This window comes from Leuresthes tenuis, unplaced genomic scaffold (genome assembly GCF_036924035.1).
Source record: "Leuresthes tenuis unplaced genomic scaffold, fLeuTen1.0.hap1 SCAF_8, whole genome shotgun sequence".
NCBI lineage: Eukaryota > Metazoa > Chordata > Actinopteri > Atheriniformes > Atherinopsidae > Leuresthes > Leuresthes tenuis.
This window is the reverse complement of record NW_027325362.1, coordinates 8297636-8321916: the sequence shown is the minus strand read 5'-3', so window position 1 is coordinate 8321916 and position 24281 is coordinate 8297636. Positions and strand designations below refer to the sequence as shown.

At 39.9% G+C, this 24281-nt stretch overlaps 2 protein-coding genes across 15 annotated transcripts in view; one reads left to right on the top strand and one right to left on the bottom strand.

The window, feature by feature from the left end:
- The window catches only part of ccdc88ab (coiled-coil domain containing 88Ab), a 57802-nt gene extending 56276 nt beyond the window's left edge, over window positions 1-1526 (top strand). The window contains exon 39 of the transcript XR_011917007.1: window positions 403-1526. The gene's annotated coding sequence lies outside the window, so the exon portion shown is untranslated. The remainder of the gene's footprint in view (window positions 1-402) is intronic.
- Window positions 1527-4504: 2978 nt separating this feature from the next.
- Window positions 4505-24281, bottom strand: part of camk2g2 (calcium/calmodulin-dependent protein kinase (CaM kinase) II gamma 2) — a 64114-nt gene continuing 44337 nt past the window's right edge. For 2 of the 14 annotated variants that reach the window (XM_072390670.1, XM_072390674.1), the window contains 8 exons: window positions 21520-21557; window positions 18588-18668; window positions 16166-16210; window positions 15314-15368; window positions 12307-12382; window positions 12005-12099; window positions 10280-10531; window positions 4505-8724 (listed from right to left, as the gene is read on the bottom strand). In XM_072390670.1, the coding sequence (XP_072246771.1) occupies window positions 10299-10531; window positions 12005-12099; window positions 12307-12382; window positions 15314-15368; window positions 16166-16210; window positions 18588-18668; window positions 21520-21557 (623 nt within the window). In that variant the 3' untranslated portion in view covers window positions 4505-8724; window positions 10280-10298. Of the gene's footprint in view, window positions 8725-10279; window positions 10532-12004; window positions 12100-12306; window positions 12383-15313; window positions 15369-16165; window positions 16211-18587; window positions 18669-20868; window positions 20902-21519; window positions 21558-24281 lie in introns of all 14 variants that reach the window. The other 12 variants (XM_072390671.1, XM_072390675.1, XM_072390678.1 and 9 more) reach the window with 7 other exon arrangements.

Here is a 24281-nt window from a genome sequence, read left to right as displayed (position 1 = left end):
AGGGAACCAGGTCTGCATGGCACATGGACCGTTTTACCAAGTTGCCTGTTTTGTTTTTCCCTGACTTCCACAAGAAGAGAAGCTCTGTGGCTCTCCTCCATGATGTGTCCTGTGCTGCTGGGTGTATCATACATGTGACTGGATGCCCTTTTCTGTTGTCAGGTTGCTTGTCACTGCTGCATGGCTTTGGTGTAGCAATGAAATCCTTCCCCCTTGCATGTGTGTCCAGGCTGCTGCTTTCCCTTGTCTCCTGTTACACGCTGTCTTTACTGATACAGTTTCTGAGTTTCAACCTCCCTCTCTCTTTAGTTGACCCTTTTGTTCAAATTTCTTGTTTTTTTCTGACCTCTCTTCTTTCTTTTCTTATTCTTTTCTTTTCCTCTTTGCTTGCGTGGGACTCAGAGAGAAAGGTGGCCTTGAAGCTGAGTAGAGCTTATCTGCTGAGACCGTCTACAGTGAGAAAAGATTGTATGTTCCAGTTTCAACCTTTTCATTAAACCCAGGACACTTCAGCGAAGAAAAGTGGCTTCCTTTTCTGTTTCGTTCTTTTTCCTTGAATCAAGGAAACAACATAGAAATACTAGAATATGTTGCATTGACAGTTTTTCCTTTACCCTTAAAGATACAGTGGCAGATTACACTGCCACATGTGATTCAGTGTGGCAGACTGCAAACGGTGCACTAGTCTCTGTGGACTAAGATTCAAGTGCCAATGTTCACACAGCAGCCCACAAGGCAATCTTAAATCGGATTGAGGAGACTTGGTCAGATCATCTTTGCAGCACGTTCGAAGGACCTTCTTCTGCTCAACGGCATGTTTATAAAAAACGATTTAATGGGCAGAGTGCACAAGCAAAGAGAACATAAAGCATGTCAGCACAAAACCTTTCTGGCTACTGTATGAGACTGAAGAATCACAATCTGCATGGACCAATCAATCAGCTAATCGTCCCACTTCCTTTATCCAATCAAAGAGGATGGCGTTTTCTGGGAATTTGATAGCCAGGAATACTGGATGCACTTGGACATAAAGCCATGACAGCTCGATGATTGGCGTCTACCGCCTGCCAGTCATGAGCTAAGGTTGTGTGATCTGAGAGAGACTGATCATGGGAGTGTTCCAGGTCACCTATAAGGCAGTGGTCAGCAATGGTTTATGTCATCACAGAAACACTGAGACAGACCTCACACTGTTCATTTACACAGAAATCCCACTTCATCATATATAATTAGCTAAATGGTACTGAATCATCTCATTTATTGCTTCCTATCCTGCTCTGATCTGTAAAAAGTAATAGTTAAAGCACACCTGCAGTATTGTGTATCTGCTCCTGACAAAGCACTCTATTAGTTGCTGTTTATAATTCTGACTGGAGTATAGGTGACCTGTGACCTGCCCGCTACATACAGAATGTGTGCAGATTTCTGTTGTTGTGTTGAACATTATGGTGATGAGACCCAGTGTTTTTCCTCCTTTTCCACTTTTACATGAGACCATTTGATGTCATTAAAATTCATCAAGTCGACGGTGTGTTTCTCATTTATTTTGAACATACAAACAGTTAGTTTTAGGAACATCTGACAGTGTTTCTTATGTTCAGCTTAGAACTGGCACACAGTTTGAGGTACTAAATTGTCATTTATTATTGGGAAGTAAGCACATTTGCTCAAACATTACAGTTCATGGAGAAAGCTAATTGTTCTTTACCTGAGATTGTGATTTCCTGTGACATAAAAATAAATGAGCTTGGGGAGATGGAGGGAGAAAATTCACTGGGGAAATAACAGAAGTAATTTTTAAGTTCCACATGTAACCATGAGTTAAACAGTTTAAACGGGCAAGTAGCACGTTTTGGCCATATGTCTTTGGCTTGTACTTGGCAAGATTACACATCAGCAGCACGGATTTAAGTGTGTAAAATCCAGCAGGTTTTGATTGAACATGTAGTACAGTTGCATTATTTTGGGTGTGATTTCAATAACTTTTTCAGGCTGAAAAGGTCAAACTCTGCGAATACGTCTTTGAACAGAGTGTAATCAAAATTTCACACAGGTGTTTTCACTTAAGACTGACGAGTATCGTGGCTGCCTGAGGTGGGGACAGCCTCATGTTTGCTAGAATGATTACAGTAACATGTGGAAAACACCTTGTCCCCATGGTGACGGAAGAGGAATGGCACCCGTATGGATCGGAGGTAAGAAAACACACAGCTGGGTTGTTTCAAATTTATTTCTAAATCCAAAAATGTTGATTACATAATAGTTTTGTGTGGTCTGCCCGCAACTTAGCACTTCTCCTGTTTTAATGATCTGCAACCAATCTTTTATCTTAAAAAAGCCCAATAGAGTGCTACAGTGGAGAAATACAAACCCAGATTTAAATTTAAAAAAAGGCTGCCCCTTATTTACTTGACGACTGAATATAAACTGTATGTTGCATAAAATAAGGACTGATGAAAGTGAATATGGGTGTTTTGGCGGCCCCTAGAGGTGACTATTATTACTACACGTTGAACAAACAATACACAAACAATGCAAGATATCGTTTTTACTTATTTTAAATGGGATTTTGTTTTGAGGCAAGTTGCTTGCACAGGTCAGGTTTAATCAAATCATTGCAACATTTTTACCCAAAATGCAATGTTCAAAATAGCTTATTAGTTTATTTTCTCAATATTTAACGACAAAACCAGTATTTGAATGTTTCCACTTGAATTCGTGACCAAACCTTTTCTATGAGTTTGTCCAAATTGTCTACAGATTGCCTGTTTTTTTTTTTGTTTTTTTTTTTAATATCACAATTGGTTTCCTTTCTCTGGGTACTCTGGCTTCCTCCCACCATCCAAAAACATGCATGTTAAGTTAGTTGGTGTCTCTCAAATTGTCCTTAGGAGTGAGCGTGTGTGTGGTCGTTTGTTTCTGTGTGGCCCTGTGATGGACTGGCGACCTGTCCAGGGTGTACCCCGCCTCTCACCTGATGATCGACGGATTTAGTGGATATAGAAAATGGATGGATGGACAATTTGTTTCCCTTTAAATTCTTAATGTAATCTTCTTTTCCAGGGGTTACCATGAAGGCCATCTAAGCAGTCCTGGTACCAACATCTCAAGGTAGACTCATCAGCAGACACTGCAGAATCTTACCTGAACAAAAGCTAAAGCTTTTAGTCATCAATTTTGTGTTCTGATGATACAAAATGTGGTTGTTTGGATACAGGCCGCAGTCTATTTGATATGAATAAGAAGAATTCTACCTCAGTAGCACAATTCCTCCTAATCTAAGGTCCTGATACAAACATTTGTTGTTACCTTGTGTCCGAGGTGATCTGATCACAAGGTTACAGTATTAAATGCAGGTGTGAACGCACTCAGAATGAAGAAATCTGATCGGATTGGCCAGAATTGGTAGTCCAGAACACATTTATCCACTCGATTGGCAGTCAAAAGAAGGGTTTGTCAGTAAAATATTGATAAGCATTTTCGAGCGAGTCGCCTCATTATTTTAATTTTTGTTTTGATAGTTGATAGTGTTAATTGTACCTGCTATGGTTATAGTTTTGCAACATAACTTTGTAGGCACTCAAATCACAAGAATCCCCAAACCCATAGTGAAGTGAAAGTCAAAGACCAACTTCACTCTTTGCTTTTCACTATGAGACATCTCAGCAGAAATGAATGCAAATGTAGCCTAAAACTTAACAGACTCAATACACCAAAGCTTGTTTCTGCCGATTTATAAAGCTTTGGAACCAATATTGTTTTTTAAGTCCTCACTAATTTCCTGAAGTTTTTTATTATACAGCGTTTCAAACTGCATCAAATTATGTCTGTAAGTTCTTATAAAATGTTTTAAAACCTAAATGACTTGGTATTTTAGAGCCTCTGTTTCTGTTTGTTCTTTGTGGTGAAAAGAGCATTTAAAATGGCCAGTGTTAAGACTGGAAGTTTCTCACATGCTTGGAGAACACACATGCAGCACATTAATTTAATAAATCAATCAGAAATCCTCAGATCTGCTCATGCTTTGATGAAATGGCCGGGATATCGATGGATGGCATGTCTTTTTCTCAGCGTTCTTCCCGTTTTGGTATTTGTGTTGATTTTCAGCCTGCTAGTTAAACAGGCTCGTGGTTGGTCATCTGACGCCAACTTCACCTGTTTTACATGAACACACACATGCATCCTGGGTCGTCTTACAGAATCGATAACCACAATTGTTGCACCACTTGGCGAGCTCTCCGTCGTTGATTTTAGTCAAACCAGATAACCAGAAGTCAACTTGGATATGTCGTACCTGTTTTAGAGTACAGCCGCCACCAACTCTTATGACAAAAGCTACATGTTTAGGAGCAGGTAACTGAGATCCACTTTTTCCCTTGCCTTCGGGTCAGCTAACCTTGTTCAGGTAAACATCATTAGAAATGATGCACCAGATATGGACTTACTGCAGCAACAACAAGGGAAACATCCTCTATTAATAAAACTATGAAGACTCATCCAAACAAATAGTTTTTTATTTTTTTATGTAAGTTTGTGGTCATGCAAAAATTCAGCATCCAATTAAGTTGAGACATATCTTTCCCCTTCTTATTGTAAGATTACAATGCAATGAATTTACTTTCAAAGGGGCACATACAAGCTAAGGCTTTTTCTAATCTTTTATGTGTTTTAATATAAAATAACATCACTTGATTTTGATATCTGACAGCCATTTAATAACCTTGAGGATGCAAATAACATAAATTTCCATTTTTCCATTAAGTAAACAGTGAAAAGAGCAGAATGTAGACATGCATATTTCTTCAGTTTGTAAATCTGCATATATAATGTTGACTTTTTTTTAATACACTTTTTCAACACACGTTTTGACATTTGAGCTTCATGTTTCAGTTTATAGTTTTAAAACAACGTTCATTAGAAATTTGCCAAAGTATTTGAACTGTAGATCTTTGTGTGAGCAGCTCAACGTCAGTCTGACACAATTTAAGTGTTTTCAGATGCATTAATTCAGAAAAATCTATTGGACAAGAAATAATTACTGATGATGCTTCTGTATTTGGTTGATTGCTGGAACTGGTCTGTTGAAATTCGGGTATTTTAAAATGTTAGATTCAGCTTTTTAGGCCTGATAATTTTCAAATAAGTGGGGAAACAAAACTATTCAAGGTGGACCGCCTCTGCATTTGAATGGCAAAAGTGAGAGAAAAGACAAGACGAGTCAGTTCACAGCTGATCATGGAGGTCATAAAGCAGAGGTGTGACTAATAATATTAACGATGGTTCAGCCCCCAAAAGTGCGCGTTGGAACTGCTGGAGAATTGTTTAAACTTGCTTTTCCTGCTACAACCCATCAAAAACACTCAACTGTCCAAATATTTTGGCAAATTTTTCCTCTTTCAGATCCACTCAGATGGGTGTACTACGAAGTTCAACACATTGGTGTACGCTGGCTCAACTAAACCTAAATATCCTGACGGACATAATGGGTGCTGCGACAGAGTTTATCAACTTCTTGACTTTTTTCTCCAGAGACTGAAGAACATAAAGGATATTTTGGGTAGAAAGCAACACCGTCACTGCTAATACGGCAAAAGCAGCGCTAGCAGAAAATTGTTAAATGTGCAGATGAGAAAGCTAATAGGCTGTTTACTAAAAACTGCTCGGTTATGCCAGCTATTTCTAATGTGACGCCTGTGCGTACAGCTAAAGCACATCAGCACGCATTTGGTTCAGTCTGACATAGTGAAAAATGTGAAGTCACTTTAGAGTTGGAGAAACTTGATTGAATTTTCACTGTGATAAATACCAGACTAAGCAATTTTCCTTTGTGATCTAATTGGAACATCAGAAGTGTGGGCAGATTGGGACCAAATTTAAGACCATATTTCTGCAACAACTGATGCATGTTTCCTAACTGCTCAGATTTGATTTTACTACAATGAAGACTACCACGATATTTTTAGATGTATCGGTATGGTTTATTTAACATTAATCATAATAAGCTTTTTTGGTTAGTTTTAATGTAAAATGTCAGGATAGATTAAATTCTTAAGTATGCATACATATTTTACTGTATGGAATACCATCAGGAAGTTTGTATTTAAATCCAAAACCACAAGCATAACCTCATCTGGAGATGAGGAGAGCCGTTAAACCGACTTTGGGCTCAAAGTGCCCAACGAACCCTCGCTTCGTAGTACACCCCTGACTTGACTCTTAGTTTTCCAGTTTAAACTTTAGCTTTATTGTGTGGAAATGTTAAAAAAAAAAACCAAAAAAAAAACATTTTGTCAGATTGGTGGCATCAACACACATTGGGCTGATGCCCACAGCACAAACAGAAGTACTTTGAACCATAAAAAACATCACATAGTTTCAGTATTGTTTTTTTTTTTAGTTGTCATGGTGCAAAGATGTGGGGGGGCACAGTTTTCATGGCATGTCTGATAACGTCACAGCACTCGGAAAACCACAGGCAGTTGATACAAGAGGACAGGGCTCACGTACGATTCATGTTACGTTTTTTTTAACGTCTGCTCGACTGTGTCAGTACGTGCACGTGATATGTGATGATTCGAAACCTCACTGCAGTCATCACTGCGGTTTCTGCTTTCAGATGACCTCCAGCGATAGTGCAAGTGGTGCACGAGTTATCGTGAAGCGGCGTGGTACACACGGGACACACAACAAGCCCTCTGCTGGTACAAAGACTAACACTCAAAAGTTTTTACGACACAGTGTAACAACAGTGCTGCAAAGTTCCACCAATGACACAAAGATACGTTTTGTCGTCTTCAAAAGGAGAATCGGCACTCGTGCGTGTGTGTGCTTCAGTGAGGTTGTAAATCTGGTTAGAAACAGGAATTTGTCAAGACGTCTGCATTGGTGTGTATTGATCAGTGAGTGAGGATCAACAGGTGCATTTTAGAAAAAAAAAAAAAGGGTTGTGGCAGTCTTAATCTCATACATTTCAACCCCTTTTTTATATATTTTTCTGGCTAAAGCATAAAAAATATCAACATCAAAACATTTACAACTAAGATTAGAACAGAAAGTGATAAAAGAGACCAAATTCATGGTCCCACAACCCTCAAGCTGGTGAAGCCCTCCTCCCAGATGCGCTTTTCTCTTTTTTTTTTTTTTTTATCAAATCCCTCAGTTGCATTCCCTTTTAACATGCTTTTAAAAACACCAAGACTTCACATAGAAGTACAGCAAGCCAATATAGACCATATACAAATTTTTAAGAACACTATTGGAACAAGAGACGGGCGCAAGGGTGACATCATCATCACACGGTGTGGACTTACTAAGACGGTACTGGGACTGATCAGAGAAGGTCACAACATACAGGAGGCAGGAATGACGGAAGTAAAGGGGCAGAAGTGGGGTGGAAGGGAGCGATTTTGGTAAGCATAACCTGAAGTTGCAGAAAGGTTCACTCCTTCAGAAGAGCAAACACAACAGCATCGAGTCTTAAGTGTCTGTGCAAAAAACAGTACAGGTCATTAGTTTAAATATGTCATGCTTCACCTCAAAACACACAAAAACAGATAATAGAAAATTAAGAAGTTGGCATCAGAATGTCCGTGCTTGCAGATAAAATAGTTTGGAAATGTGAGAAGCTTTAGACTGATGGTGCCACCTTGTGTTCGACTTGAAGGCTAAACAGACGAACTTCTGCAACTTCAGGATGAGCTGGCCTTGGTGTTGCATCTAAAGCTTGACCTAAAGGTGGAGCACAGGGACTTTAAGTGTGTGCATGCATGCTGTGTGAATATGCGAGTATCTTTGTATATACACCTGTGATATTCACGGGGGAGGGGGAACAAAACACAGCCACTCTCATATCAACTCCCCCTCCTTTCACCCTGAAAGCAAATTTCCCCCTTTTTTCCTATATAAATACCTTCATACAAAGTTCTATTAAATAAGACCCCTCCCTTTTTTTTTAATTAAAATTTTTCAACAAAAACAAAAAATGTAATTAAATATTATCCCTTGTTCAGGAGATAAAATAAAACATAATACAAAAAGACAAAAGTGAAGATCCCTTCAGTAACGCATTGACACACCTAAACCCCTTTAAAACATTGTGCACAGATGCTCAAACCTGACTCCTAAAACTCGTGTTAAAGTCTGATATTACGTAGATATTAGTTGCACCCATTCCCATAAACCCTACCCATACATTTACATAAGTGTTAACTGAAATATGAACAATACTTGTGTTAAAGTAGACGTTGTGCTGCTCTATCGAGACAAAAAGTAATCACATTATTCCAGATATACTTGCTGCCCTCATATTCACTCTGTGAAGTGTACTTGTTTTCTAGGTATTATATTTATATTTGTAACACGTTAATACTTTTCCACACGGCAGACAAAACTAAAATGAGAAAAATAAAGGCCATGGGAGAAAAGGACCAGGACAGCAACACCCCTGTGTTGCCATCAGAAACATGCACCATCTGCAAGACTGGGCTGACATCAGCTGGGCCCCAACATCATCTAGGTTGGGATGGACTGGATTGGTGTTGGTCGGTCATTCATTCAAGCTTTTGAAATATGCTTTTTTTTTTTTTTTTTTTTCTTTTTAAAAGTTTTGTAATATATTTTGCCCACTTTTGTGTTCTTCAAGCAGCCTCATCCCACCCAGGATCCGGAGCTCCACTCCGACCACGGAGAATAAACGCTCCAAAAAGCTTCAATGTTTAGGCAAACCTGGAGAAGAAAGACGAAAATATTAAGTGACAGAAAATGGTAGTCTTAGTGCAGGTATTTAAGATTTGAGTCTAAACAAAGTGACAAACTGTTCTACTCAAAATTAGTCTTTTCAGAAACCAGAAGCTCCTCTTATGTCAGCCTCTCCTGTCCTCCGTGACCCAGGAGTCGTTTACAACATATTTTGAAGGATGTCTCATCCCAAAACGTACCCGGAAGAAAGGATGCTTCTCAGAGGAACTTATAAGCTTTTCAGCGATGGAGGTACATTTCTACTGTCAGAAACAGATTTAATGCTCATCTGACAGAAATGATTAGGTTGCAGCTAGGTCACATGTCATATTCAGTTCACATCAGTTTAAAGTGACGCTCTGACCTCTGGTCGGAAATAGGAGTCGGGCGACTGCAGTTTGAGAAACGGGATACAGGGCATGGAAGCCTTCAGCTCTCAGTGTTCCTCATCAGAAAGGTTTTATTTGACCTAAACTCGCAGCCTAATGCTCTTTTCAAAACTAAAATGGACTCAATACTCAGATATGACAGGGGTGCAGGGCCTGCCAACCTCTGCATATTGTACAATAAATCCAATGAGCAATCCACTGTGTTGACAGCTGAAGCCCTTGGCTATACACACCCCTGCAGACAGCTAACTGGACCACGATGAACTCAGTATGCAGACCATGTAGCAGCAGAGCAAAATGACGTAACCCATCTTCTTCACTAGTATACATAGAAGAAGAACCCCTGTCTACGCTAATAGACATTTGATTCTGGCAGAATTTAAGTAAAGAAGCTGTTAACAGCTGCCAGCTGTAGGCTTAAAGAGGAGTCCTGTGATAGCAAAACAGTCCGCAGGTCTCACAGAGAATCAACCCGATCCTTTACAGGCTTCACCCTATTGCACCCGAGCAGGAAACACTTCACCAAATGACCTGCACTAGCTCAAAAGCTGGGTCGATGGTCCTGCTCTACCAGCAGTCAGCGAGGACCTTGATACATACAGTAAAGAGTCGGGGAGGTCATAGAAATCGATGCTTCCAGGAGATCCAGCTTGCTCAGTCTCTGATCTGGGCATACATTAAGGTTGCCTCCTGTCCGAAACTTTGTCATGAGCAGACCAGGAATCAGCTGTGGCCAAGTAGCAGTTATCCAGACAAGGTCTAGAGAATTTCCTGACCCCCTGGACTCTGCAATTTCTTCTTCAAAGAACAACAGGTTCTGCTTCTGGCTTCTGCAGCACCATCAGTCTCAGCGACTGACAGTCCTGGATCTGGTCTGTGGACCAAAAACCAAAACAGGTATTCTCCCTGATCCCAGATAGGATGGATACATGCTGACGATGCCATATCTATTCATCTTTGTGTGGCAAGATGCTCCAAACAAGTTTGGACAATATGCATTTTTACTGTGCCTTCAAATGTAAGAGAGAGGATGAAGACACCAACAAACAGAAAACCTGACGAGGGATTTAACTGCCACCCATAATCCTTACATTCAGTAATAAACCATCACTGTACCTTTAGACTGTCGCCATGGTCGCACTTTGACACCTTACCTGGGCCTGGGTCATCATTTCACTGCAGCGGTGCAGCAGGTGCTCCAGAGCAGTGGAAGTGCACGTTGAGCCATTTGGCGTCACGGCGATGCCAAACGCGCGTCTCCTCTGACTGGCAGGAGCGCGGCCGTCCCTGGCCGTCCATGTACTGCGTCAGGCGTATGTATGCGATGCAGGCAGCATCCTCACCAATAAGATGGACGTGGGGATTGAGGATGGTGGTGTGCACTGGTTTACTGTTTTTACTTAGAACTAAAAAGATGGAAATGAGCACATTTTCGAGCAGCCGAGGAAAAAACAGTTAAACTCTTAAAAATCAACTCAAATTCATTGCATTTTAATAAATGGACACTTCTTATAAACATTGTTACATGTCTTCACAGTTCAAGACATTATTTCTTGGGAATGTTAGTATATACTACATCTGTTTTTACAAATAGAGTTTAAAAAGTTAATATCTTTTTAATGCAAACATGACCCAAAACGGCTGGTTCCGATTTGTCTATTTGCAGATTTTGGATTGTTGTGACAGAGAAAATAATTGCTTTAATTATGCACAATAAAAACAAGTTGAAGTTCTTTGTGAAAAAGTAAACCAATCTAATGAGCTTGATGATTGTAATTTACCAAAAGATTTTCACTGTTCTTTCTTGCGTAAAGAGCACATGTGCGGAAAGTTTTTTTCTATTCTAAGATTTTTCTATTCCTCTGACAGAAACCTGTCCCCTTCACAGGTGACACAGGCACCACTTTATTATTTACATTTTTAATCTATCAGCATGCTTAAATGACACTGGAAAAAATAAAGTCAGGTGACTGAATAGATCTGAGATCAAAGCCAAATTAACACTCCAGATAATGCACTGGGGTTGGAATCACTCCTGCATGCATACTCTCAACCAGACTTAAATTGGCCTAATTGAGCTGTACATACTCCAAAGCTCCATGTTGTTGCTTTTTGTTAAAACAGTGAAGAGTACATGTATATTTATACAGTGGAATTTGCAATCATTTCTATTCCTTAGCAGATGGTTAAACATGTAGCAAATTGTGACTGAAAATCAGCACTCATATACTGGGACAAGGATGGTGGTCCAATGACCAGGTTGAGCTTTAACTGTAGCTAAACAACTGTGTATGTGATCGTACCGTTTCTTCTAATAGTCTGTTTTAAAGCTAAATACTCACGGAACACTAAACTTAAATGGGTCAGCTACAGTCGATACATTTACATTCATGGTTGAGAGTTCGTGGCCTTTGAACTGGACCACTGTCCTTTTCCTAGTGCACAAGCATGCATTACATTATGACCCAAACAATGGATGATTTATCTGGCAGGAAACTGTTGCAATGTATGACTGATTTACAGTTTTATATGTGCTGTTACCTTTTTAAATAAAAGGATATACATTATCCCTTGTGAATACTCTTTGCTGTTACTCACTACTACTTCTTCTGTGTATCAACATCTGTTGTGTCCAGGTCAAAGCCCGGGACAGGAACTAAAGCAGGCACAGAGCACCTACACCAGTTTGCATCTAGCCAGAGTGTTTTTTGGTTGGACTAATATGTTTACGTGTATTTTGAAAGTCCAATCTTAATTAAAGATTAACAGAATCCTTTATTTGTCCTTGCGTAAACATGCTGACTGTGCCTGTAGATTACTGTACAGTGGATTTAAATCACATTTAAGGTGTGCTAATTCTACTGAAATGAGCAACTTACGATTCTCAAAGTAGAATTTGTGAAAGTCCATGCCTTCCACCAGGTTTCCAAGGGCCTCTGGCTCAAAAGAAGTCAGTCCAGGGTCACAGATTCTCCTGTCATAAGAAAAGGCAGCAGTAAATGATCCTGCAGTGACGAATGGGGACTGAGCCCCAGCTCACATGTACTGAACCCAAACAAACCTTCACAGTATGTGTGCACTTCACATGAAAAATCAAGAGCTTCTCTGTAATAAAGTTGACCATTTGTTTTTAACAATAACATTTTAAAGATGACAATGAAGATTATATATTCAAACTTACGTATAAGCCTCAAAATCTCCATTGTTGATGGCTTCAATCAGCTGCTCGGTCATCTTTATTATCTCTTGCTTGCGAGCTGAAAGCAGAAGAAGAGACAAGGAGGGAGGGGCAACCAGAAGAGGTTACAGACTGTCGGAAATCACGTGGAGGTTTCACATGCACATCCTACACCACATGTTCTACCTTAACACACTGTCTGACATTTTCAAATCAATTCCTCATCTGGGCACCGCCTCTGGTAAGAAGGACTGTGACATTTGAAGTCAAGCTTTACAAAACACACCACACAATGTGAAACACTCGAAGAGTACATGCGCCATTCAACCCTGAAATTTCTCTAACCACTCAAGATAATGACCTCACACAGCCCAACGTAAATATCTGTTGGCTTTTAGAACACCATAATTTAGCAGGAGATGACACACAAGATGTCAAGAAATAAACCTTCGGAAACTGTGGTAGATCATACCAAAAAGACACAAACTCAGTTACACTGAGTGAAATTGACAGAATAAACCAGCACACCAGAGATAACCACACACCAGACTTTATGGATGGACATGCTACTGCAGCTTGCAAACATCAAAATCTGCATGTTGCTCTTTCCATAAAGTTCCAACACAGCACATCAGCACTGTTTTAGGAGTCTGCAAAAGCTCTGAAGCCTGCATGTCACTTACTGTACTACAGGTTGCTACTTCCTGATGGGGGTGACAGTGTGGACTCTGGTTCAGGACAGGGGCTCTTATCTGGACTGGTTTGAGTAACAGGGACAGTGGAGCTGCTATCAGGCTGCTGCAGGGGAGCAGCTGCAGGCAGGTACAGTCATCCCAGTTAAATTATCTTATACGTATGGCCTTACAGCTTTGCTAAATTAGCTATTAGTTTATTACACACAAAGTATCAAACAGCAGTGAATATAATAAGAGCCGAGGCACTCATTGGATCATAAGAGAACGGAGCGGAGCAGTGAGCTGCAGACAAGAAAAGTGCCAGCAGGTGGCAGCACAGGAGGGCAAAGAGACCTAATGCAGCAAGTTGGTGGAACCAGGCACAGTTTTATTCCCATACATTGTGTTGTTTAACAATCAAATGTTTTATATTACTTGTAGGATGTATGTGTGGCTGAAAATCTGCTGTTGGCTGTAAGAGGAAAGCACGGCCACAACGCTGAGAGGTGAACTGCTGCTGACTTACAGGTGGTTGGTGGGCAGTGAGGAGGTGTGGTCTGCTCCTCGGTAATGCTGCACTGCCCCAACCCTGCATTCTCTGTATGAGAAGACTCACTTGCTGCCACTGCCATCATCACAAGACAGATGCACAGTCTGAGAGGATGTTCCTACCATGTTACAGATTGTCTGGCCAAAATCTGGAAGTATTTGATTTTACTTCACATAAAAACTCAAAAAGAAGCAAATATTCACATAACAAGTCGACAACTCTTTTCATTTTGATCCAGTTGCAGACAACAAAGAAATACAACCCTGATTTCATGCTTTATTAACTGCTCTTTTACACATGCAGCTAATACAAAGCAGCATGAATCACTTTGGGTTGTGCTCGTGTCCACCTGAGGAATTTAGGTTCAACACTGTTGGTTTCTACAAACTCAGGTACCAAAAACATCTGTCAGCATCTGGTAAAACAACCAGACACCCTTAAGTAACAGGATTAACTCTAATCTGGAAAGCTGCCGATAGCTCTGTCCCACTTCATTCACCTGAAGACACTCTAACCAAAAAACAAAATCAGGCAAAAGTACCACTTATCGTTCTATAGACAGCGAGCGTTATGCGTTTCATTTCAAGGAATCCTGTATTTGGTTGTTTTTTTTCTAAACTCATTTCTATAGACATGTCATTTCTTAATTTCTTAATTTCTCAAATGGCTCAAGCTTCAACTTGTAAGCATAGACTGTTATTAAAAGGTGGGTGTAGCTATGATGATATCACCCATTAATGCTTTCACAATTTTGATGTCATCTGGCCATTGCTATTTTGGGTTTTTAGGGGAGGGGTGGGTGGGGTTAGTAAGTGATGGAGACAAAGGGTGTCATTAGACAGTCTTTACTGCTTAGGAAGATTCCACCCAAGTGAAATGATCTTAGTTTTTAAGCTCTTTATGATAAGAGCCAGCTGAAACATCTAAGGAAGGAAGGTTCAGTGTCTATCATCCCGTTTATCAGAGGAAACTCTGGGTGCTCCTTTATGAAAGGAAAGGATATCATGCTGTTACATAATCCCTTGTGGTCAAAATGTTCAAAGTGATACTTGACTGCTTTCATAAACTAAACTTGGATTCATAGAGACAAACATAAAGATCAGAGGGTGTACCTCCAGTACCATCTTTGCACCAGGTTGGAAACATGGCTATTCTGCTTTTAGGTCAGACTGTATGAGGGATGATTCACTTTAGAGACAGCTTTAAGTTGGTATTTAAGAAATAAAATATCATGCCTTTTCAGTTTGGCTAGCACTATTGCTGTATAACTCAAGTATTTTCTTGGTTTTATGAATTAACAAGTTTGCCTAGGACTAAAACATTGGAATCATCAGTTTGGAAAGATGAAGGTTTTGACTAAGATGATAGTGAATTGTCACAAAGTATTTTAGCCTGATATAAACATACAATCCTGTTTGTAAAGGGGGATAATTTAAGACATACAGTGCCATTTTCAATGAGCAACTGGACTGGACAAAGTAGTTCTGACCTGCTGTTTGTCAGTTTGTATAGAGAACAGAGGCAACAGCTCAGGTGCTCAGCCTCATCCTAGTATACACACATGCACAGCACACTATCTAGATTGAACATTTATATTTCCTGTAATGCCCATCTAACCATAAAACACACTGAATCTCAAAGCATCCAGTGCCCTAAAACATCCTCTCAATAGTCATGCATTACTTTAATATATAAGTAAGAAAAGATTTCTACATTTCCATCTGATCTAGGCATGATATAAAGTGAGCCAAAAAGCATGCAGAGAAGGTGAAAATTGGACAGATACCTTTCCTACCTTTCATCTCCTCCTCTTCTGCATTATTACAGCTCTCTGTGGAGCCCTGCCAAACAGAAAGGGTTCAGACAAAAACAATATGGAGACAGAAGAAGAAAGAAAGACGAGTGGGTGGGAAAGACAAAAGATCAGATAAAGGGTGAGGGAAGAGAAAAAGAAAGACATTTCTATTGTTTAATACACTTAAGTGAAACAATGTTGAGACACTCTGGACAGGTTGTTTATCAAGACGGAGTCTACGGACAGATGGATGGGTGGAGGACTCCCTCCCAGGAGCACAAACCAGCCGGGACAGCAGCGAGGGGCAGCACAGAGCCACACACAACAGCTCAAAACTGAGGTGCTACTTTAACTGGAAGGAGTGTGAGACTGCATGTTGGCGTGTAACCGCTCAAAGTGATAATAGTAAAGCATGTGTGCAAGCTGTGTGAGAGTCCAAGTGAAGTGGAAGTTGGTTCCTGTTTTAGTAAAGTTTTTTCCATCTATTTTTCACCATGTAGGATTTTGTCTTCTTGTATAAATGGGAAACTTGCTGTGTGTAAAAGTAATTCATTGGAGGAGCATGTTAAGGAGGCTTTTTGATTTTTTGTCAATTTAGAAAAGTCAAGAAACACTCCAATCTGTCAAGCTCAGTTGCCTCTGTGTGAAATAAGCCTGACATGAATTTTAACAATTAATTAGCATTTAAATAATCTCAAAGAGACTTAAAATAAAATAGATTTGCAAAACCATTTAAAAGATATTCAAGTTTAGATTTCAGCAGCCTGATTCGTTGTTGTTTAATATATCTATTCATTGCGTGATCTGTGACTGTGGCTGGAGGTTGGAGAGTGAGCGGCTTACCTTGGTGCCGTCAGCTGGGTTGTGTACGACAGTTGTCTGGGCTTCCTGGGGGGAGGTAGGAGACACTTTAACATGCAGGGAGAGGATGGATGAAGGGGGCACCAGCAAATGATGCCACGGAATACCAACATATTCCATGACCATAGACACATACAAAACAGACTTATGTATGCATACTACAACAAAGCACAAGGTACAGCGCAGCGCTGTAGAGCATTTACTGAAGATGTCAAAGCTTCAGGTGGCCTGTTCCCCCTTCGCTGGCACTGTGGCCAACAGGATCATTTTCGAATCTCCAAAATGCACAAAAACAGCCATACACACACCTAAACAAACATTCACCAGCCAACCCAATGGCTGAAGAGGAGGGTTCTGCAGTGTGTGCATCTGTCATGATGCATTAATATCTCCTGAGAGTTTTCCAGTTAAACATATAACCACAGTTTGCATCAACGTACAAGTAAAAAGTTGCAACTGGAGGCTTTGATATTATTTATTTTGCATGAACAAGCGTTAATGTAGAAACAAACCTGGACAGAAAGAATTGAAAAAGACTCCTGCTTCTTCCTGCTTTTATGGAGACAACTTGTTGTCACATCTTATACAGGAACATTTAATAAAATGTGTCAACATTTTAGAGTGCTGCTATTCCAATAAATGTCAACTTGAGCGGAGCTGCCACTTCACTGAGGAAACTCGGCTGCACTGAAACAAAGCTATACTTTCTCATTTATGTTAAATTAGGTGTCTAATTTCTGAGATTGATCCTTTTTATTTATTTATTTTTTCAAACAGAAACTTCATCAGCAGTCAGAAGTTTTAAAGACGCCACACTGTTGCTGGGTTATTGCACCAATGGGTTAGTGCGTATTGGTGTGATCAACTCCTCCTCCTCAGCCATAACCCTACCACAGAAACATTTAGCACAAAGCAGTTTGAGGAACTTCAAGTCCCACACATGTTGGGAAACAAAACCACAGTCTACATGTTTAGTAGCACACTCCTACTTGATTAACACTGGACTCAACCGTAGAACATGCAGCCCCTTCAGTGACGCGGATATTACAGAATTTCAAAATGTTTTGTGGCTTTTTAGGTTCAAACAAGAGTGAAAATGGGGGTTTAAGAGCACCACGGAAGTTCACTGATGAAGATGCTCCATCTTATTTGATTAATCTGTACAGAATCATATGCACAAAAATGGCACATTGCTGTTTTACTGTAGGCTCCGATGGGGACCGCATGACACAAGAAAGAGTGACGCTCCATATGGAGGACTGTGTGTCCATTTTTCTGATAACTAGTCCGCTGACTTGATTTGTTGCAGGTATGTGAGGAATATCTCTGACTATAGATGCTGGTCTTGTTGAATGTGGACGCGATTCGAACAAGCACAGTTTTGCAATTTCCCGCATTAATATACGGTATGCATTTCCACGTTTTAAAAACAAACCTACCCGCTGGCGGGATGTCTAAATATTCATATGATTTTAACTTTACCATTCTTCAGAGTCTTCATCATAAAAGCTGCAGAGGAGCGCACTCCTCACAGTAATGCAACGGAGCAGAAACTTTTAAACTCAGCGAGCAGATTCAGAACCAGCTTCTTACACTGTGTGTAAATACATTCAGTCTGGCGAGGATAGGAATTCAGCTGTGTAATTTTAGAAGTGTTTTCATTACTGTAACAACACTGCGTGGTTGGAAAAAAGCCCCGGAGTTCAAAATAGGATTTGACACTCATCATGTTGTGCTACTTTTGATTTTTGGTTTCATGCTGCCACATATTCCATATTTCAAATTGGAGATGAGCCTTGTTCAAGCTCCTCTCTATTTGGTGTAATCCGATCACATATTTTTACACAGGGACTGCATCCTCAAACAGTTATGATCCATAACTCTTCTCACGCTCCTCTTTTACCCAGAAGACCTCATCAGAAATTTGTAAAAGACAGTTTTGATAAGCAGAAGTTTTCATGCTTTGCTTTCCGATTTCCTGCAACAACGACCACTTTAAAGGCAAACGATGGACAAAGCTCAGGTGAACACACCAGGATGAGGCTGAGCAGGACATGTTTGAGGCGTCTGCTGTTGCAAAGCAAAATGAAAGTAATTTGTCCTCCTGTCAGTGGTGTGTACTGACAGGTAAATATTGCACCTGTGTCTGCAGGAGTTATGGGTAAAATAAGAGCCAAGAGAGACAATCAAAGTCAGGGCAATCGTTCAGTATTAAAGCTGTCAAATTCACCACCAACATCACAAGTTTGTGTTCAGAACAGAAGCAAAGAGGCAGAAGATGATGGACGAGACAGAGAAGCGCTCACTTAATGTGGGACAAGATTAAAAAAAAGACAATGAGGAGACAGAACTAAACATTAAAACGATGAAAAGCAACTGAAGAGAAACCAAACAGATATGGTACCATTGGTGCTGTAGATGACATGCTGCTGTCTTTGGTGCTGCTGCTGCTTACTACACTGTTTTTACTGTTGTTTCCCTGCGACTGGGGCAAAGAAACACAACAAAGAGTGACTCCCTCTTAACCATAAATCGTCCTACAGGAGTTGCAGGGGAAAGCATGAATAACCATTCATTACAGGGCCAAAATAAATATTCAACATACTGAATGTGAGCAGAATAGTGGAGATGCATTATTTGGGAGGAGGAGGGAGCATATGTGCAGATTTATCTGAATGTTTGTATCAGCCCCCAGCACCATGCAAGCTGTTCTTGTGTTCTCTTGTATGTCTACTGAACATGAGCCTGTAAAGTAGCCTCTTTATTCGTAATGTGACCCTTCTTTTGATCAACAATAGTGTACAATTCTGTCATAAAACATCAAATGTGTATTGCTGTTTACCTTCATTAAAACATATAGTAATGATAACAATAATAATAATAATAATAATAATAATAATAATAATAATAATAATAATAATAATAATAATAGGAAAAAATTGAGAACAGTTAGTTAGCACATGCATTTAAAACATTAACATGTTTTTGTTTTTTTTCCCAACACTTTTAAGTGAGATGTAAATCAGCATTTGCTGGGATAAAAAGAGGAATCGTGAATTTGTGTCTGAAACAAGTTCCTGCAACTGGTGGCAGAACCAAAAATACATGTACACTAATCCAAAAATAAGTTCAGATTTGTTACCAGTCCAGGTCTGTGCATGCAGGGAAAGGCCTTTATTAGGGCTTTTTAATCTAATTCTGGAGGGCAGTGTGCATGTGTGTGTGTACATGCATGGAGATATAACTTTAAATTATAAGTAAAGACCGTTCTAACTCCTGTTTTGCCCACAAAATGACACTGGTATGACTGCAACTGCAAAAGTCACCAGACCACTGTAAGAAATCACGTTTTCAATTCAAGAAAGCTAGAAAAGAGCACGCATGACACTTTAATTTAAAATGCAACTTGCAGGTTAACGTCGCCACTGATTTAAAGTGTGGAGCGTGCAGCAGTAACTAGGTTTTTGACAAAAGAAACAACAAAAAAGTCTATATGTGCACCTCAATAACATCTAGAGTGTTTGGCAGCTTGGCAGTGATGTATCACGAAGGAGAGAAGAGTTTTATATTAAGAAATATGGATCCACACAAGAGTGTTGATGCTGAAGAGAGACTGGTAGCATTAACGATTTAGTGTTTTTGGAGCTTAACTCTGAGGGGTGATTACATTTTTTAATTGCTTTCTCACTTGCTATAATTCTGCTGTATGACAGCGATGGAAGTCATTTTGTAGGTGCAGACTATAGCTGGGATGTGTGCCGAGCAAGAAAACACAGTTTGAACAATTTAGAATTTAGCAAAAAAGCATTACGGCAGTAGTTCATCTTGGCGAGTTGGCTCTGGCCAATTAGAGGTTGCCAGAATTGGATTTGGAACAGAGGATCTGGACCAATTTAGGTTGAGAAAGGGCGAATTTAGCTTGAGTCAACCTATATCTGTAACATGGGGAGTCGTTCCTATTGGGTGAAAACATTCTGGCAAGTGGAGATGTGTTATTTATATCCAATTGCTTATATCTAATATTTCAACTGAAATGTATCCATCACACAGTTTGTAACCATTTATGTAGTGACAAAGTACGTTTTTAGTGAGTAACGAGCATTAGAACTATAAGCTTTACTCACTAATGAAACAGAAAGATCAATAATTTAAAAAAGTATAAATCTTTAAATTATTATGTTTTATACTGCTGTTATATGCTCCACCTAGGCCTCAACTGTCTCTAGTTTAATGGTGGTGAATATCTGCAGGTGACCAAGACAGCGGTTTCATTTATGAGAGAAAGGGAAAAAATAATTCACTCAAATATAAAGTAATGAGGACACAAAGAATATGCAATAACAAAAAGGGGGAAATGGTCGTAAATTGATGTTTGCAGTGACTAAAATGTGCTTCGCTCAAGTGGATTAAATGAAAAGACCTGATCTTGGCACGGTCACAGATCAGAGGAGGATAATAGGACATAAGTGAGTGTGTGTGGTATTTGTTAGGAGCTTCAATAGTTTTGGTGACAATTATGGTAGATCGGGGTACAAGAACATTGGATGAAGTTGGGAAATCCAACAGACAATCACTAAAGCATCTCTGCTCACAGGAAACATAGTGGGAAGACTGGAGAAGAGACAAAGAATCAAAAATAGAGAAAAAGAGAAAAAAAAAAAAAAGAATACGACAGCCGATCTCACCATCAAACAAACACTCGAGCTGGACTTCCTTTTCTGACAGACAGCAATGGAGAGGAGGAGGAAAAATAAGGAGTCATCGGGAAACAAGGAGCCAATTGAAACAACAAAAAAATTAAGCTGCCTGGTTGATCCCAGAAAGAGAAAAACAAAACAGCTGCAAAAGCTTAGACAGGAGCAAAGACGAGAAAGAGGATCCGCTGCCAAAATACAGAGTGGTAATCTTTAAAGAGCTTATAGTTAAATCAGTGGCTGTGCAGTTTATTTGTATATTGTTTGGGGGCTTGAGGGACAGAAGATCGATAAGTTACTGAATGAATGGGAACTTTGTTTTGGCACTTCGCTGCATGCACTGACCGTCGTTAAAAAACAAGTCGCCTTGAGTTTAAAAGAGAAACAACATTTTAAAAGCAATTTTCTACCGACCTATTTTTCTAACTACCTACTTCATTCTTTATTTCAATCCTTCTTAAAACTTAACAGACCTTTTCCAAGTCTGAATATGGAGCACCAGAGCACAAAAAAATCCTATTAATTACTGTTTTTCTGTACATAGTATCACAGATATACATGTTGCCAGAGATTAGTTAAGAGTTTCAGAGCAAAAGGGAGGCGAGAGGACAAACAGAAACTCTCACGGGTCAGACAACTTACCTTCACGCCATCCTTCTTGTTTAATAAGGTTTTGCACGCTGAAAGAAAGTGAGAGAAGATGAGTAGGATGCAGAGGAAGAGAAGCAACAGCTTTTAACATATAGCTGTGTTAAAGCCAATAAAACGTGACAGAAACAGGGAGAAACGTTGTGCTGTTTGTGTTACCGTTGCTCAGCAGAGCACCAAAAATAAAATGACAAACGGAAAATAAAGATTTGCCATTTAATCTTTACTACTCCATGCAAATAGGTTATCTTTTTTTATTTCGACATAAATTTAGCAAAACTCCCTTTGATCCCAAAAATACAAACAGCAGTCTCAGCCGAGTGTCAATAAGAACATAACGCAGCTCAGCAGCCCTACAACAAAAACATCTCCAGATCCTGGGTCTGTGTTTGATCTGCAGACAACCCTCCTCCCCCTGAAGGCTTTCAGAGAGTGAACACGATTGCATGACTAAAGAATAAAATGCAGAAATTAATGAGTTACTTTTGGAGCCACTGAGCAGCTTCAATTCAACAGAGCCTCCTCGTATCAAAACTGGAAAATATGATTTACTTTCTGTAGTTTTTCAACTGAATCACCCATGCTGGAACTACTTTTTATAATTTAGTTCATATCAAGAGATTCATATCATTGTGAAAACGAAACCAACACAAGAATGACACCAACATCACACTCAACAGGATCCTTAATAAAAACACCCACATGCATACATACAAACAGACTCAAAATGAGCACACATTCCATGTCAACACTCAGATTTAATTTCAGTCATGTTCCAATGATCCACCCTTACCTTCCATGTATAAAGAAGGAAGAAGGGCAATGAAGGAGGCAAGAAAACAGGGATGCTTTTAATATCAACATCTGGACTGAAAACAAAAGATGACAACTGAGGAACCAACAGTCAAGGAGTTACTGTAATGTTAGAAGCCATTCGGAAATCATTCTCACTGAGGTGATGGGTTCATGCAGCGACTGTAGCTCATATGCAGTTTGGCATGCAGCATCCACTTGAGAGTCTTCATCATAAAAGCTGCAGAGGAGCGCACTCCTCACAGTAATGCAACGGAGCAGAAACTTTTAAACTCAGCGAGCAGATTCAAAACCAGCTTCTTACACTGTGTGTAAATACATTCAGTCTGGCGAGGATAGGAATCAGCCTTTAAGCAAGCAGCTGCTCCCGTAGTGTCACTGATACTCAGTTGTAAAGGGTTTAGTATGCTTCAAACAAATTAAACTGTATGACTTTGACTTGTTTCACCTCGATCACTTGTTTTTAGCTGTTCTGAATCCAAAGTGGAGGTAAAAGCCTGACGCCTGTGGGAAGGATGAAATCGATCCTACAAAGAGTGTTTAGGAGAACTGACAAAGGTGAGATATTTGCTATTTAACCGAGAGAAACCCCTCTAACACTTTAAAAGGTACATAAAAAGAAATACCAAAAACTTGAGAGTATATTTAGGTGTCTAAGGGGAATACTAACCTGGAAAAAACACAAACTTTGTTTGGGGCAGCCTGTTTTGCAGCAGATTTGTACGTCACACACAGAGCTCAGGGCAGTTACCCAGCCTTTCCATCTTTATCTTCATCCAGTTTCAACTTCGAATCATGCTGCATCTGCTATACCTCAGTAGTGGGAAGTCAAAACTGTTTTGCTCTTGTTTTTTTGTTTTTCTGTTAAAATCTTCTAATCAGAAGATCAGAGCTAATAAAACTCTACCAGTAATCATTTAATGTTTTTTATCCTGACGAGGAAAACTGACTTCTGGTTGGCGTTTTCTATGTTTGTTTTTTTTCCTCATTTCTCACTGAATGAATCAAAATTAATTTACTGTTCTCAAAGTTAGCCTCTAAAATCTGAAAACACAGACAAATTGACAGATAAAGAAGCCTGGAGTTTACCGAGTCTGAATGAAATGGGGGAATTATGGTGTTATTTTAGCATTACGTTACTTCAGTGTTTTAACAATGTGACCCAGTCCAACAAATGGCGAGATTGTGCCTCAAAGAAGGACCAGTACTAGCAGTTCATGGCCAAACTGCAAATAGGAAAGTATTTGACATAATAACATTTATTTTTCCTTTCAGTTTGGATGTTGGTTTCAGACTGACACATATTGCACCCTTCAGTCTCAGATGCTGTTTGAAGATCATACACGCACTTTGTTTGAAGCAGATGTCCTGAGGCCCTTTTAGGGTTTGTTTACACAAAAAAACAACAGAGCAGGCAGGAGAGAAGAGACAAAGGGAAAAAGTTAACACATTCTGTTTATCCAGCGTCCCATGCAGGGTGTCAATCTGTACTATACTGCAGACATAGAAACATGCTTGGCTGGCTGTTGGCGCCAGAGCCATGCGAAGGGAAGGTTGCAGTGAGCACAGGCAGGCATCGACTGGGCATCAGATCTGTGGCTACAAACCAGTTCAAAGCAGGTGAAACTGAGAGTGCTGCAGGGGTTGTATGCTGGAATGGTGGTTTATAGTCGTAACATAAAGGGTTAAAAATGGTCAGGGAAAAAAACTGCAAGAGATGAGTAACTGCTGCTTTGCTGAGAGGCAGCTGTTGTAGTTGGAAGGTCAGAGAGTATCAGTTAAATGACTCCTGTATTCTACACAGGAAATCATAGCCAGACCTGGAGAAGAGGTGTGCTCATTGGAGCATGAAGAGGAGCAGCAGTGCTGAAAAGTCAAGAGCTGAGCTTCATCTGCAGTTTCCATTTATATGTTTGTGTTTGTGTGAGCGATGCCCCAGTGCA